Genomic DNA, 12,500 nt, shown 5'->3' with positions numbered 1-12,500 from the left:
TGTCCCTACTGCTATAATGACACATACCTGGACATGTCCCTACTGCTATAATGACACATACCTGGACATGTCCCTACTGCTATAATGTCCCTACCACATACCTGGACATGTCCCTACTGCTATAATGACACATACCTGGACATGTCCCTACTGCTATAATGACACATACCTGGACATGTCCCTACTGCTATAATGACACATACCTGGACATGTCCCTACTGCTATAATGACACATACCTGGACATGTCCCTACTGCTATAATGACACATACCTGGACATGTCCCTACTGCTATAATGACACATACCTGGACATGTCCCTACTGCTATAATGACATGTCCCTATACCTGGACATGTCCCTACTGCTATAATGACACATACCTGGACATGTCCCTACTGCTATAATGACACATACCTGGACATGTCCCTACTGCTATAATGACACATACCTGGACATGTCCCTACTGCTATAATGACACATACCTGGACATGTCCCTACTGCTATAATGACACATACCTGGACATGTCCCTACTGCTATAATGACACATACCTGGACATGTCCCTACTGCTATAATGACACATACCTGGACATGTCCCTACTGCTATAATACCACATACCTGGACATGTCCCTACTGCTATAATGACACATACCTGGACATGTCCCTACTGCTATAATGACACATACCTGGACATGTCCCTACTGCTATAATACCACATACCTGGACATGTCCCTACTGCTATAATGACACATACCTGGACATGTCCCTACTGCTATCATACCACATGCCTGGACATGTACAGTATGTTGTTGTACTATATGTAGCATGATTGTAGATTGTATACAATATGGATATGCATTTGCACAAGCGTCTTCTAATGCATGTACAGTGTACAGTTGAAGTCGGAAGTTTACATACACCTTAGCCAAATACATTTAAACTCAGTTTTTCACAATTCCTGACATTTAATCCTAGTAAAAATTCCCTGTGTTAGGTCAGTTAGGATCACCAGTTTATTTTAAGAATGTGAAATGTCAGAATAATAGTAGAGAGAATGATATGTTTCAGCTTTTATTTCTTTCATCACATTCCCAGTGGGTCAGAAGTTTACATACTCAATTAGTATTTGGTAGCATTGCCTTTAAACTGTTTAACTTGGGTCAAACATTTCGAGTAGCCTTCCACAAGCTTCCCACAATAATTTGGATGAATTTTGGCCCATTTCTCCTGACAGAGCTGGTGTAACTGAGTCAGGTTGGTAGGCCTCCTTGCTCTCACACAGGTTTTCAGTTCTGCCCACACATTTTCTATAGTATTGAGGTCAGGGCTTTGTGAAGGCCACTCCAATACCTTGACTTTGTTGTCCTTAAGCCATTTTGACACAACTTTGTAAGTATGCTTGGGGTCATTGTCCATTTGGAAGGCCCATTTGTGACCAAGCTTTAACTTCCTGACTGATGTCTTGAGTTGTTGCTTCAATATATCCACATCATTTTCGCTCCTCATGATGCCATCTAGTTTGTAAAGTGCACCAGTCCCTTCTGCAGCAAAGCACCTCCACAACATGATACTGCCACTCCCGTGCTTCATGGGTGGGATGGTGTTCTTCGGCTTGCCTCTCCCTTGTTCCTCCAAACATAATGATGGTCATTATGGCCAAACAGTTCTATTTTTGTTTCATCAGACCAGAGGACATTTCTCCAAAAAGTACAATCTTTGTCCCCATGTGCAGTTGCAAACCGTAGTCTGGCTTTATTATGGCGGTTTTGGAGCAGTGGCTTCTTCCTTGCTGAGCGGCCTTTCAGGTTATGTCGATATAGGACTGGTTTTCCTGTGGATATAGATACTTTTGTACCTGTTTCCTCCAGCATCTTCACAAGGTCCTTTGCTGTTGTTCTGGGATTGATTTTCACTTTTCGCACCAAAGTACGTTCATCTCTAGGAGACAGAAAGTGTCTCCTTCCTGAGCGCTATGATGGCTGCGTGGTACCATTGTGTTTATATTTGCGTACTACCATTTGTACAGATGAACGTGGTACCTTCAGGCGTTTGGAAATTGCTCCCAAGGATGAACCAGAAGTGTGGAGGTCTTGGCTGATTTCGTTTGATTTTCCCATGATGTCAAGCAAAGAGGCACTAAGTTTGAAGGTAGGCCTTGAAATACATCCACAGGTACACCTCCAAATGACTCAAATTATGTCAATTAGCCTAACAGAAGTTTCTAAAGCCATGACATCATTTTCTGGAATTTTCCAAGCTGTTTAAAGGCACAGTCAACTTAGTGTATTTAAACTTCTGACTTCTGGAATTGTGATACAGTGAAATAATGTCTGTAAACAATTGTTGGAAAAATGACTTGTGTCGTGCACAAAGTAGATGTTCTAACCAACTTGTCGAAACTATAGTTTGTTGACAAGAAATTTGTCAAGTGGTTGAAAAACGAGTCTTAATGACTCCAACCTAAGTGTATGTAAACGTCTGACTTCAACTGTATGTACAGATGAGCAGACAGGTATGATGTTTGTAGGCTGCCTGTGTGCCTATAGCCTATGCCTACTCTGTGTAGGGGTGGCAGGTAGCCTAGCGGGTAAGAGTGTTGGGCCAGTAACCGAAATGTCGCTGGTTCGCATTCCCAAGCCTACTAGGTATAAAATTCTGTCTGTGCCCTTAACTCTAGTTGCTCAGGATAAGAGTGTCTGCTAAATGAATATAACAGTTGCTTGTTTATGTAAATCTTATGACATGTGAAGGTAGGCCTGTTTATACAGGTCATATCTAATGTCACGTTCTGACCTTAGTTCTTTTGTCATGTCTTTGTTTTAGTATGGTCAGGGCATGAGTTGGGTGGGTTGTCTATGTTAGTTTTTCTATGATTTGCTATTTCTGTGTTTGGCCTGGTATGGTTCTCAATCAGAGGCAGCTGTCAATCGTTGTCCCTGATTGAGAACCATATTTAGGGAGCCTGTTTTCTATTGTGTTTCATGAGTGATTATTTTCTGTCTTTGTGTATGTTAAGAGACAGGACTGTTTCGTTTCGTGTCATTCTCGTTTATCGTTTTGTTGTTTTGCTCGAGTATTCGTTTTCATTAAAAGGCATAATGAATACTTACCACGCTGCACCTTGGTCCTCCTCTCTTTCTCCCACAGACGAACGTTACATCTAAGGTATGTGAGGGTACACACTTTAGTGTTATGCTTGTGTCAGTTACTTGATGTGGAATAGAGTTCCATATAGTCATGGCTCTCTGTAGTACTGTGGAATAGAGTTCCATGTAGTCATGGCTCTCTGTAGTACTGTGGAATAGAGTTCCATGTAGTCATGGCTCTATGTGGTACTGTGGAATAGAGTTCCATGTAGTCATGGCTCTCTGTAGTACTGTAGTGTGCTTCCCATAATCTGTTCTGGACTTGGGGACTGTGAAGAGACCTCTGCTTGCATGTCTTGTAGGGTATGCATGGGTGTCTGAGCTGTGTGCTCGTTGTTTAATTAAACAGACAGCTCAGTGCTTTCAACATGTCAATACCTCTCACAAATACAAGTATTGATGAAGTCTATCTCTCCTCCACTTTGAGGAGAGATTGGAATGCATATTATTCATGTTTGCATCTCTGTGTACATCCAAGGGCCAGCCGTGCTGTCCTGTTCTGAGCCACTTGCAATTTTCCCAAGTCCGTCTTTGTGGCACTTGACCACACGACCAAACAGCTGTCCAGTTGCGACAAAACTAGAGCCTGAAGGACCTGCCTTGCTGATAGTGTTGTTAAGAAGGTAGCGCAGTGCTTTATTATAGATAGACTTAGCTACTGTTGTTTTTACCATGCCAGTTTACGAATCCAGGGTTAGTCCAAGCAGTTTTGTCACCTCAAGTTGCTCAATTTCCACATGATTTATTACTATATTTAGTAGATGTTTAGGGTTTAGTGAATGATTAGTCCCAAAAAATATTTAGGTCTAACTTATTCCTTGCCACCCATTCTGAAACTAACTGCAGCTCTTTGTTAAGTGTTGCAATCATGTCAGTCGCTGTGGTAACTGATGTGTATAGTGTTGAGTCATCCGCACACATAGACACTCTGGTTTTACTCAGAGCCAGTAGCATGTCGTTAGTATAAATTGAAAAAAGTAAGGGGCCTAAACAGCTGCCCTGGGGAATCCCTGATTCTACCTGGATTATGTTGGAGAGGCTTCAATTAAATAACACCCTCTGTGTTCTGTTAGACAGGTAACTCTTTATCCACATTGTAGCAGGGAGTGTAAAGCCATAACATAGTTTTCCAGCAGCAGACTATGATCAATAATGTCAAAAGCCGCACTGAAGTCTAATAAGACAGCACCAACAATCATTTTATCATCAATTTCTCTCAGCCAATCATCAGTCCTTTGTGTAAGTGCTGTGCTTGTTCAATGTCCTTCCCTATAAGCGTGCTGAAAGTCTGCTGTGTGTCCATTTTTAGTTAGGGGGCGGGGAACTAGTTAGGGGGGGACTAGTTAGGGAACTAGTTAGGGAACTAGTTGGGGGAGAGAGCAAGAGAGAGAACAGACACAGAGAGCATGGGCTCTTAAGTTCTTCTGCAAAAAGATAGAATTTAGAGTTAGATAAATGTAGATAAACTTGAATTTTTTTTCCGCAAGGACTTCTACAGGATACTACCCTCCATATCAAACCCTTCATTCCAAATCACCATTCTCTACTGCTTCATATCAAACCCTTCATTCCAAATCAACATTCTCTCCATTCTCACCATTATTTTATTCTCTATCCACACTTACACTGCAGCAATAATATTGTAAGTTAAAGACTAAACCAAGGTTCTCCAAGCTCTGGTCCTGGAGTGCTACTGTGTGCATGCTTTTGCTCCAACCCATCACTAACACGCATCAAAACAACGATGGTCTTATTAAGGCTGCCGACCAGAAGCTGAGAAACACAACAGTATGTTTGAAGATCAACCTGGCCTGGCCATATCTTGTCGTTACGTAAGGATTATAACTTAACTTTTGTTTGACTGCTTGAGTTAGACTAGAGTTTATGTATCTCCCATTTAAAAGTTAACACTATATTGCCCTTTCTAGAGCTTTCAACAAAGAAATTAGGTATTTACATATTATTTAAATGAAGATTTTTACATTTAATTTAGGCTAAACTTTTTTCCTTCTTTATTTGGGACGTGGGGGGTATAGACTGTGTTTTGTGAAACAGGTTTGTGTAGTTTTTGCTATTGTAAATAAATGCAATATTAGTCAACACAATACAATTGTTGGCTTTAAATGTATATTTGTAGTGTCAACTGCATCAAGTACAGTAGACCTATGACATAACTTCTTCGATATAGGGGGCGCTCTTTTAATTTTTGGATGAAAAACGTTCCCGTTTTAAACAAGATATTTTGTCACGAAAAGATGATCAACTATGCAGATAATTGACAGCTTTGGAAAGAAAACACTCTGACGTTTCCAAAACTGCAAAGATATTATTGTCTGTGAGTGCCACAGAACTGATGTTACAGAAAAAACCCAGATAAAAATACAATCAGGAAGTGCCGCATTTTTTGAAACCGGCAATGACTCCTTATATGGCTGTGGAGGAGCTAGGAGTCAGCTTACCTTTTCCACGTTTTCCCCAAGGTGTCTGCAGCATTGTGGCGTATTTGTAGGCATATCATTGGAAGATTGACCATAAGAGACTACATTTACCAGGTGGTGGCTTGGTGTCCTCCGTTGCAATTATTGCGTAATCTCCAGCTGCAGTACTTTTCTGTTTGCTTCCGAGGAGAAACCCAACTGCCACGAAGGATTTATCATCGAATAGATATGTGAAAAACACCTTGAGGATGATTCTAAACAACGTTTGCCATGTTTCTGTCGATATTATGGAGTTAATTTGGAAAAAAGTTCAGCGTTGTAGTGAATGAATTTTCGCTTTTTTTTTCTTAACCAAAAGTGATGAACAAAACGGAGCGATTTCTCCTACACAAATAATATTTTTGGAAAAAATGAACATTTGCGATCTAACTGAGTCTCCTCATTGAAAACATCCGAAGTTCTTCAAAGGTAAATGATTTTCTTTGAATGCTTTTCTTGTTTTTGTGAAAATGTTGCCTGCTGAATGCTAGGCTTAATGCTATGCTAGGCTATCAATACTCTTACACAAATGCTTGTGTAGCTTTGGTTGAAAAGCATATTTTGAAAATCTGAGATGACAGTGTTGTTAACAAAAGGCTAAGCTTGTGTTTCAATATATTTATTTCATTTCATTTGCGATTTTCATGAATAGAAAAAGTTGCGTTATGCTAATGCATTATAGTTGAAGTATTTTTCTGTCGATTTCTCCGCCAAGCAGGATGAACAAACGTGACGTTTTTCGCCTACCAAAATATTATTTTTGGAAAAAAGGAACATTTGCTATCTAACTGGGAGTCTCCTGAGTGAAAGCATCTGAAGTTCTTCAAAGGTAAATGATTTAATTTGGTTGCTTTTCTTATTTTTGTGAAAATGTTGCCTGCTGCCAGCACAGCCTAGCATAGCATTATGCCATGCTATTTATTTCATTTCATTTGCGATTTTCATGAATAGTTAACATTGCGTTATGGTAATGAGCTTCAGGCTATGATTACGCTCCCGGATACGGGATTGCTCGTCGCTAGAGGCTAAATGTTATAATTTGATTGACAGACTTGACGTATGAACCTTTTTAAAAGAGCACATTGTGAATCCACAAGTTCTGACAGTATATGATGCTGCTCAACATGTAGTTGATGCTCTTTTTTTCTAGTTCTGTTTTTAAGTTGAATTCATCAACTGAAGGTTCTACTGTAGCCCACTGTTACATTTGGTAATAGAGTGTGGAACAAAAGCTGTTTTTCATGGTGACGGCGATGAGCACCCTTTAGTTAAAAAATAAATTATAGTGTATAAGACACTGATTCAATACGGGATCAAAGGCTTACTTTGAGATGTTAGGATGTGTCAACAAAAACATATGAAACGGCGAGTGACGTAGCTGTATCAAGTTGGATGGGAGCGTTTGGACACAGCATATATCCCAGATGTGTCTGAATGGATTCATTGGGTCTGAAACAAAGTGGTGTGTGTGTGTAGTGTACCTGCAGAATACAGCTGGTGATGTCGGAGGCTATCTTGGCATGGGGTGTGTCTTCGTCTTTGCCCTGGGGGGTGAGGTTGTGTTCCAGACAGGACTCCCACAGACTCACTAACGCCCCCCCATGGCGCTCGATGGACCTCGTCTCCCTGATCGCCGTGGTGATGCGCGTGATGCAGATCTCCACCACCGCCTGGTCATTGTCATTGGTCAGGTAGTCCTGCAGCCAGCCAATCAGAGGGGAAATGGGTCCAGAAGAGGCCAATCAGGATCAAGAAACAATGAGAAAAGAGCATGTTTGTTTTTAATATAGTTTCTGCTGCAGTCTGTCTAACACAGATCCAAGTCTCAGGGCTGCAAGAGCTTTTGCTCTTAGTTTTCCCTTGACACTCAAAGGAAGGAAAAATACTCTTAACTTTTTCCATGTTGAGGTGGAAATGTTCAGACATTCAAACTATGACCCCATCTAGGCCATGTCTGAATAAGCTGACCCCATCTAGACCCCATCTAGACTGTGTCTGAATACGCTGGCCCCATTTAGACTGTGTCTGAATAAGCTGGCCCCATCTAGACCCCATCTAGACCGTGTCTGAATACGCTGGCCCCATTTAGACTGTGTCTGAATAAGCTGGCCCCATCTAGACCCCATCTAGACTGTGTCTGAATAAGCTGGCCCCATCTAGACCCCATCTAGACCATGTCTGAATAAGCTGACCCCATCTAGACCCCATCTAGACTGTGTCTGAATAAGCTGGCCCCATCTAGACTGTGTCTGAATACGCTGGCCCCATCTAGACCCCATCTAGACCCCATCTAGACCGTGTCTGAATAAGCTGGCCCCATCTAGACCCCATCTAGACCGTGTCTGAATTGGCTGGCCCCATCTAGCCCCATCTAGACCCCATCTAGACCGTGTCTGAATAAGCTGGCCCCATCTAGGCCCCATCTAGACGTCTCTGAATAAGCTGGCCCCATCTAGACCCCATCTAGACCGTGTCTGAATAAGCTGGCCCCATCTAGGCCCCATCTAGACCCCATCTAGACCGTGTCTGAATGAGCTGGCCCCATCTAGACCGTGAGCTGTTGGGTTACATTCAGCTGCAGACTCGTTCATTCTTTAGTTAAATGATGACTGAGAGACTGACTGTGTTGGATGGGAAATGAGGACATCTGGAGGGATAGGCATCATATCATTTGTGTGTGAATGGATGGGTATGTAAGGGGTACTCACAGGAGAGCAGGAGATAGCCTTGATTTCCTCCAGGGCCTGTGAGAGACAGTCCTCTATCTCAGAGTCTTCCAGGGAGAAGAGGTCTCCAGCCCGCGACAGATCCCTCTGGCCGAGAACCAGGCCAAACAGCTGGTGCATGATGTCTCTGCTTCACTCTGGCCTGCTTCGGGCCCACCTCAGCCTGGTCTGGTCCACGTCAGGCCTGCTTAGGCCTGGTTTGACCCAAACTCACTCTGGGCCAACCTGGGGCCAGACGTTGCTATGGAGACAGGGCATGGTCCCTGAAGGTGGTGGGGTGAGGACCTCATACACATTAGACCCCTGAGAAAGAAAGACAAAAATGGAGACAAATTTGACCCCAATAACTACCGGGGGATATGCGTCAACAGCAACCTTGGGAAAATCCTCTGCATTAACATTAACAGCAGACTCATATATTTCCTCAATGAAAACAATGTACTGAGCAAATGTCAAGTTGGCTTTTTACCAAATTACAGTACGACATACCACATATTCCCCCTGCTTTGTACAAACAAACCAAAACAAAGGCAGTCTTCTCATGCTTTGTTGATTTCAAAAAAGCTTTTGACACAATTTGGCATGAGGGTCTGCTATACAAACTGGATTTGGCATGAGGGTCTGCTATACAAACTGGATTTGGCATGAGGGTCTGCTATACAAACTGAATTTGGCATGAGGGTCTGCTATACAAACTGATGGAAAGTGGAGTTGGTTGAAAAACATACAACTTTAGAAAATCCATGTACACCAACAACAAGTGTGTAGTTGGGTAAAAACACATACACCCTACTAGAATCTGAAGTCAAATGTCTACTGTTTGCTGATGATCTGGTGCTTCTGTCACTAACCAAGGAGGGCCTACAGCAGCACCTAGATCTTCTGCACAGATTCTGCCAGACCTGGGCCCTGACAGACCTGGGCCCTGACAGACCTGGGCCCTGACAGACCTGGGCCCTGACAGACCTGGGCCCTGACAGTAAATCTTAGTAAGACAAAAAATAATGCTGTTCCAAAAAATGTCCACTTGCCAGGACCACAAATACAAATTCCATCTAGACACTGTTGCCCTAGAGTACACAAAAAAACTATACATACCTCGGCCTTAACATCAGCACCACAGGACAGGTAACTTCCACAAAGCTGTGAACGAGCTGAGAGACAAGGCAAGAAGGGCCTTATATGCCATCAAAGGGAACAGAAAATTCAACATACCAATTAGGATCTGGCTAAAAATATTTGTATAACCCAATACCCTTTATGGTTGTGAGGTCTGGGGTCTGCTCACCAACCAAGAATTCACAAAATGGGACAAACACCAAATTGAGACTCTGCATGCAGAATTCTGCAAAAATATCCTCTGTGTCCAACACCAAATAATGCATGCAGAGCAGAATTAGGCCGATACCCATTAATTATCAAAATCCAGAAAAGAGCCGTTAAATTCTACAACCACCTAAAAGGAAGTTATTCCCAAACCTTCCATAACAAAGCCATCACCTACAGAGAGATGAACCTGGATAAGAGTTGCCTAAGCAAGCTGGCCCTGGGCCTCTGTTCACAAACACAAACACACCCCACAGAGCCCCAGGACAGCAGCACAATTAGACCCAAATCATGTGAAAACAAAAAAGATTACTTGACACATTGGAAAGAATTAACAAAACAACTGAGCAAACTAGAATGCTATTTGGCCCTAAAACAGAGAGTACACAGTGGCAGAATACTTGACCACTGTGACTGACCCAAACTTAAGGAAAGCTTTGACTATGTACAGACTCATTGAGCATATACTTGATATTGAGAAAGGCCGCCATAGGCAGACATGGCTCTCAAGAGAAGACAGGCTAGTTGCACACTGCCAACAAAATGAGGTGGAAACTGAGCTGCACCTCCTAACCTCCTGCCAAATGTATGACCATATTAGAGACACATATTTCCCTCAGATTACACAGACCCACAAAGAATGTGAAAAACAAACTTTTGATAAACTCCCATATCTACTGGGTGAAATACCACAGTGTGACATCACAGCAGCAATATTTGTGACCTGTTGCCACAAGAAAAGGGCAACCAGTGAAGAACAAACACCATTGTAAATACAACCCATATTTATTTTCCCTTTTGTACTTTTACTATTTTCACATAATATGACATTTGAAATGTATTTTATTATTTTGGATCTTTTGTGAGTGTAACGTTTCCTGTTAATTTCTTAATGTTTATAATTTGTTTTATCTATTTTACTTGCTTTGGAAATGTAAACATACAGTATGTTTCAGAGAGAGAGAGAGCGGGAGAGAGAGAGAGAGAGAGAGAGAACACACACTACAGAGCCCCAGGACAGCAGCACAATTAGACCCAACCAAATCATGAGAAAACAAAAAGATAACTACTTAACACATTGGAAAGAATTAACAAAAAAACAGAGCAAACTAGAATGCTATTTGGCCCTACACAGAGAGTACACAGCGGCAGAATACCTGACCACTGTGACTGACCCAAAATTAAGGAAAGCCTTGACTATGTACAGACTCAGTGAGCATAGCCTTGCTATTGAGAAAGGCCGCCGTAGGCAGACATGGCTCTCAAGAGAAGACAGGCTATGTGCTCACTGCCCACAAAATGAGGTGGAAACTGAGCTGCACTTCCTAACCTCCTGCCCAATGTATGACCATATTAGAGACATATTTCCCTCAGATTACACAGATCCACAAAGAATTTGAAAACAAATCCAATTTTGAAAAACTCCCATATCTACTGGGTGAAATTCCACAGTGTGCCATCACAGCAGCAAGATTTGTGACCTGTTGCCACGAGAAAAGGGCAACCAGGGAAGAACAAACACCATTGTAAATACAACCCATATTTATGCTTATTTATTTTATCTTGTGTCCTTTAACCATTTGTACATTGTTAAAACACTGTATATATATATATATATAATATGACATTTGTAATGTCTTTACTGTTTTGAAACTTCTGTATGTGTAATGTTTACTGTTCATTTTTGTTGTTTTTCACTTTATATATTCACTTTGTATGTTGTCTACCTCACTTGCTTTGGCAATGTTAACACATGTTTCCCATGCCAATAAAGCCCTTGAATTGAATTGAGAGAGAGAGAGAGAGAGAGAGAGAGAGAGAGAGAGAGAGAGAGAGAGAGAGAAAGATAGAGAGAGAGAGAGAGATAGAGAGATAGAGAGAGAGAGAGAGATAGAGAGATAGAGAGAGAGAGAGATAGAGAGATAGAGAGCGAGAGAGCGAGAGAGAGAGAGAGAGAGAGAGAGAGCGAGAGAGGCCGAGAGAGAGAGAGAGAGAGAGAGAGAGAGAGACTACTGTTTAAATACAGTGTGGGGAGAACCATCACTCTAGTTATCCTCTTCTCACATCTCTGCTCTGCAGTTCTACAGGTGTAGTTAATGAAGTTACACTCATCACCAATTAACTTCCCGCCACACTAATATGTGACACATTAAGGGGCACTTCACTCACAGCTGTATACTGCTGGCCAAGCACAAACACCACCACATATCAGCACAGCAGAGGAGACGGCTGCATGAATGAATGTGTGGGAGGCTCCCAGGACCTGTGAGATTCCTCATTTAAAACATGAACCATTTACCCCCCTCACCTGGGCTCCTCCGGCCCTCTCTGGAAATATTAACACTCAAGAGAGGCACAAGCGGCGGGGGGTATCCATACTAGATGTACTGTACACACAGGGGTCAGGGACGATGGATTACTGATTATTCAGACTGTGTGTTAATAGATACGGACACAAGAACACACGCAAAAAAATAATATAAATGTGTTTTTTGGCAGAATTTCTGAAATCCTGTATTGAGTGTTTTACTACAGTGAATAACTAGTAAACGGGGAGGAGACTACAGTTCACCATCGAATCAAATGCCTGAGTCCACGGCAACACAGCGCCCGGGATACGGAGGCGAGAATGCTCATTGGCCAGTTCTGAATCCAAACACCCAAACTGCCATCAATACAGAGGGAGGTGTTGGCTTTATCTCCCCTGGCAGTAAGGATGGGGCTGGATACATAGATATCTCACTGTGACACCATTAGAGTACCAATAATCAAAGTGGTAATTTATCACCTGCGATGAGACTAGGTGTGTGGGGAAAGTATAGAGAG

The 12,500-nt window shown here is 42.2% G+C and overlaps 1 protein-coding gene across 1 annotated transcript in view; it reads right to left on the bottom strand.

Moving 5' to 3' along the window:
• Positions 1-7,078: 7,078 nt before the first annotated feature.
• Positions 7,079-12,500, bottom strand: part of LOC112240773 (ventricular zone-expressed PH domain-containing protein) — a gene marked incomplete at its 3' end in the record, with an annotated part of 17,782 nt that continues 12,360 nt past the window's right edge. Inside the window, exons 2-3 of the mRNA XM_024409014.2 lie at positions 8,331-8,651; positions 7,079-7,319 (exon numbers count right to left, since the gene is read on the bottom strand). Coding sequence (XP_024264782.2) covers positions 7,079-7,319; positions 8,331-8,468 — 379 coding nt within the window. The remainder of the gene's footprint in view (positions 7,320-8,330; positions 8,652-12,500) is intronic.

The sequence above is a fragment of the Oncorhynchus tshawytscha genome, unplaced genomic scaffold (assembly GCF_018296145.1).
Source record: "Oncorhynchus tshawytscha isolate Ot180627B unplaced genomic scaffold, Otsh_v2.0 Un_contig_6598_pilon_pilon, whole genome shotgun sequence".
Taxonomy (NCBI): Eukaryota; Metazoa; Chordata; class Actinopteri; order Salmoniformes; family Salmonidae; genus Oncorhynchus; species Oncorhynchus tshawytscha.
Note: the sequence above shows the minus strand (reverse complement) of the source record. Positions and strands in the feature narration are given on the sequence as shown.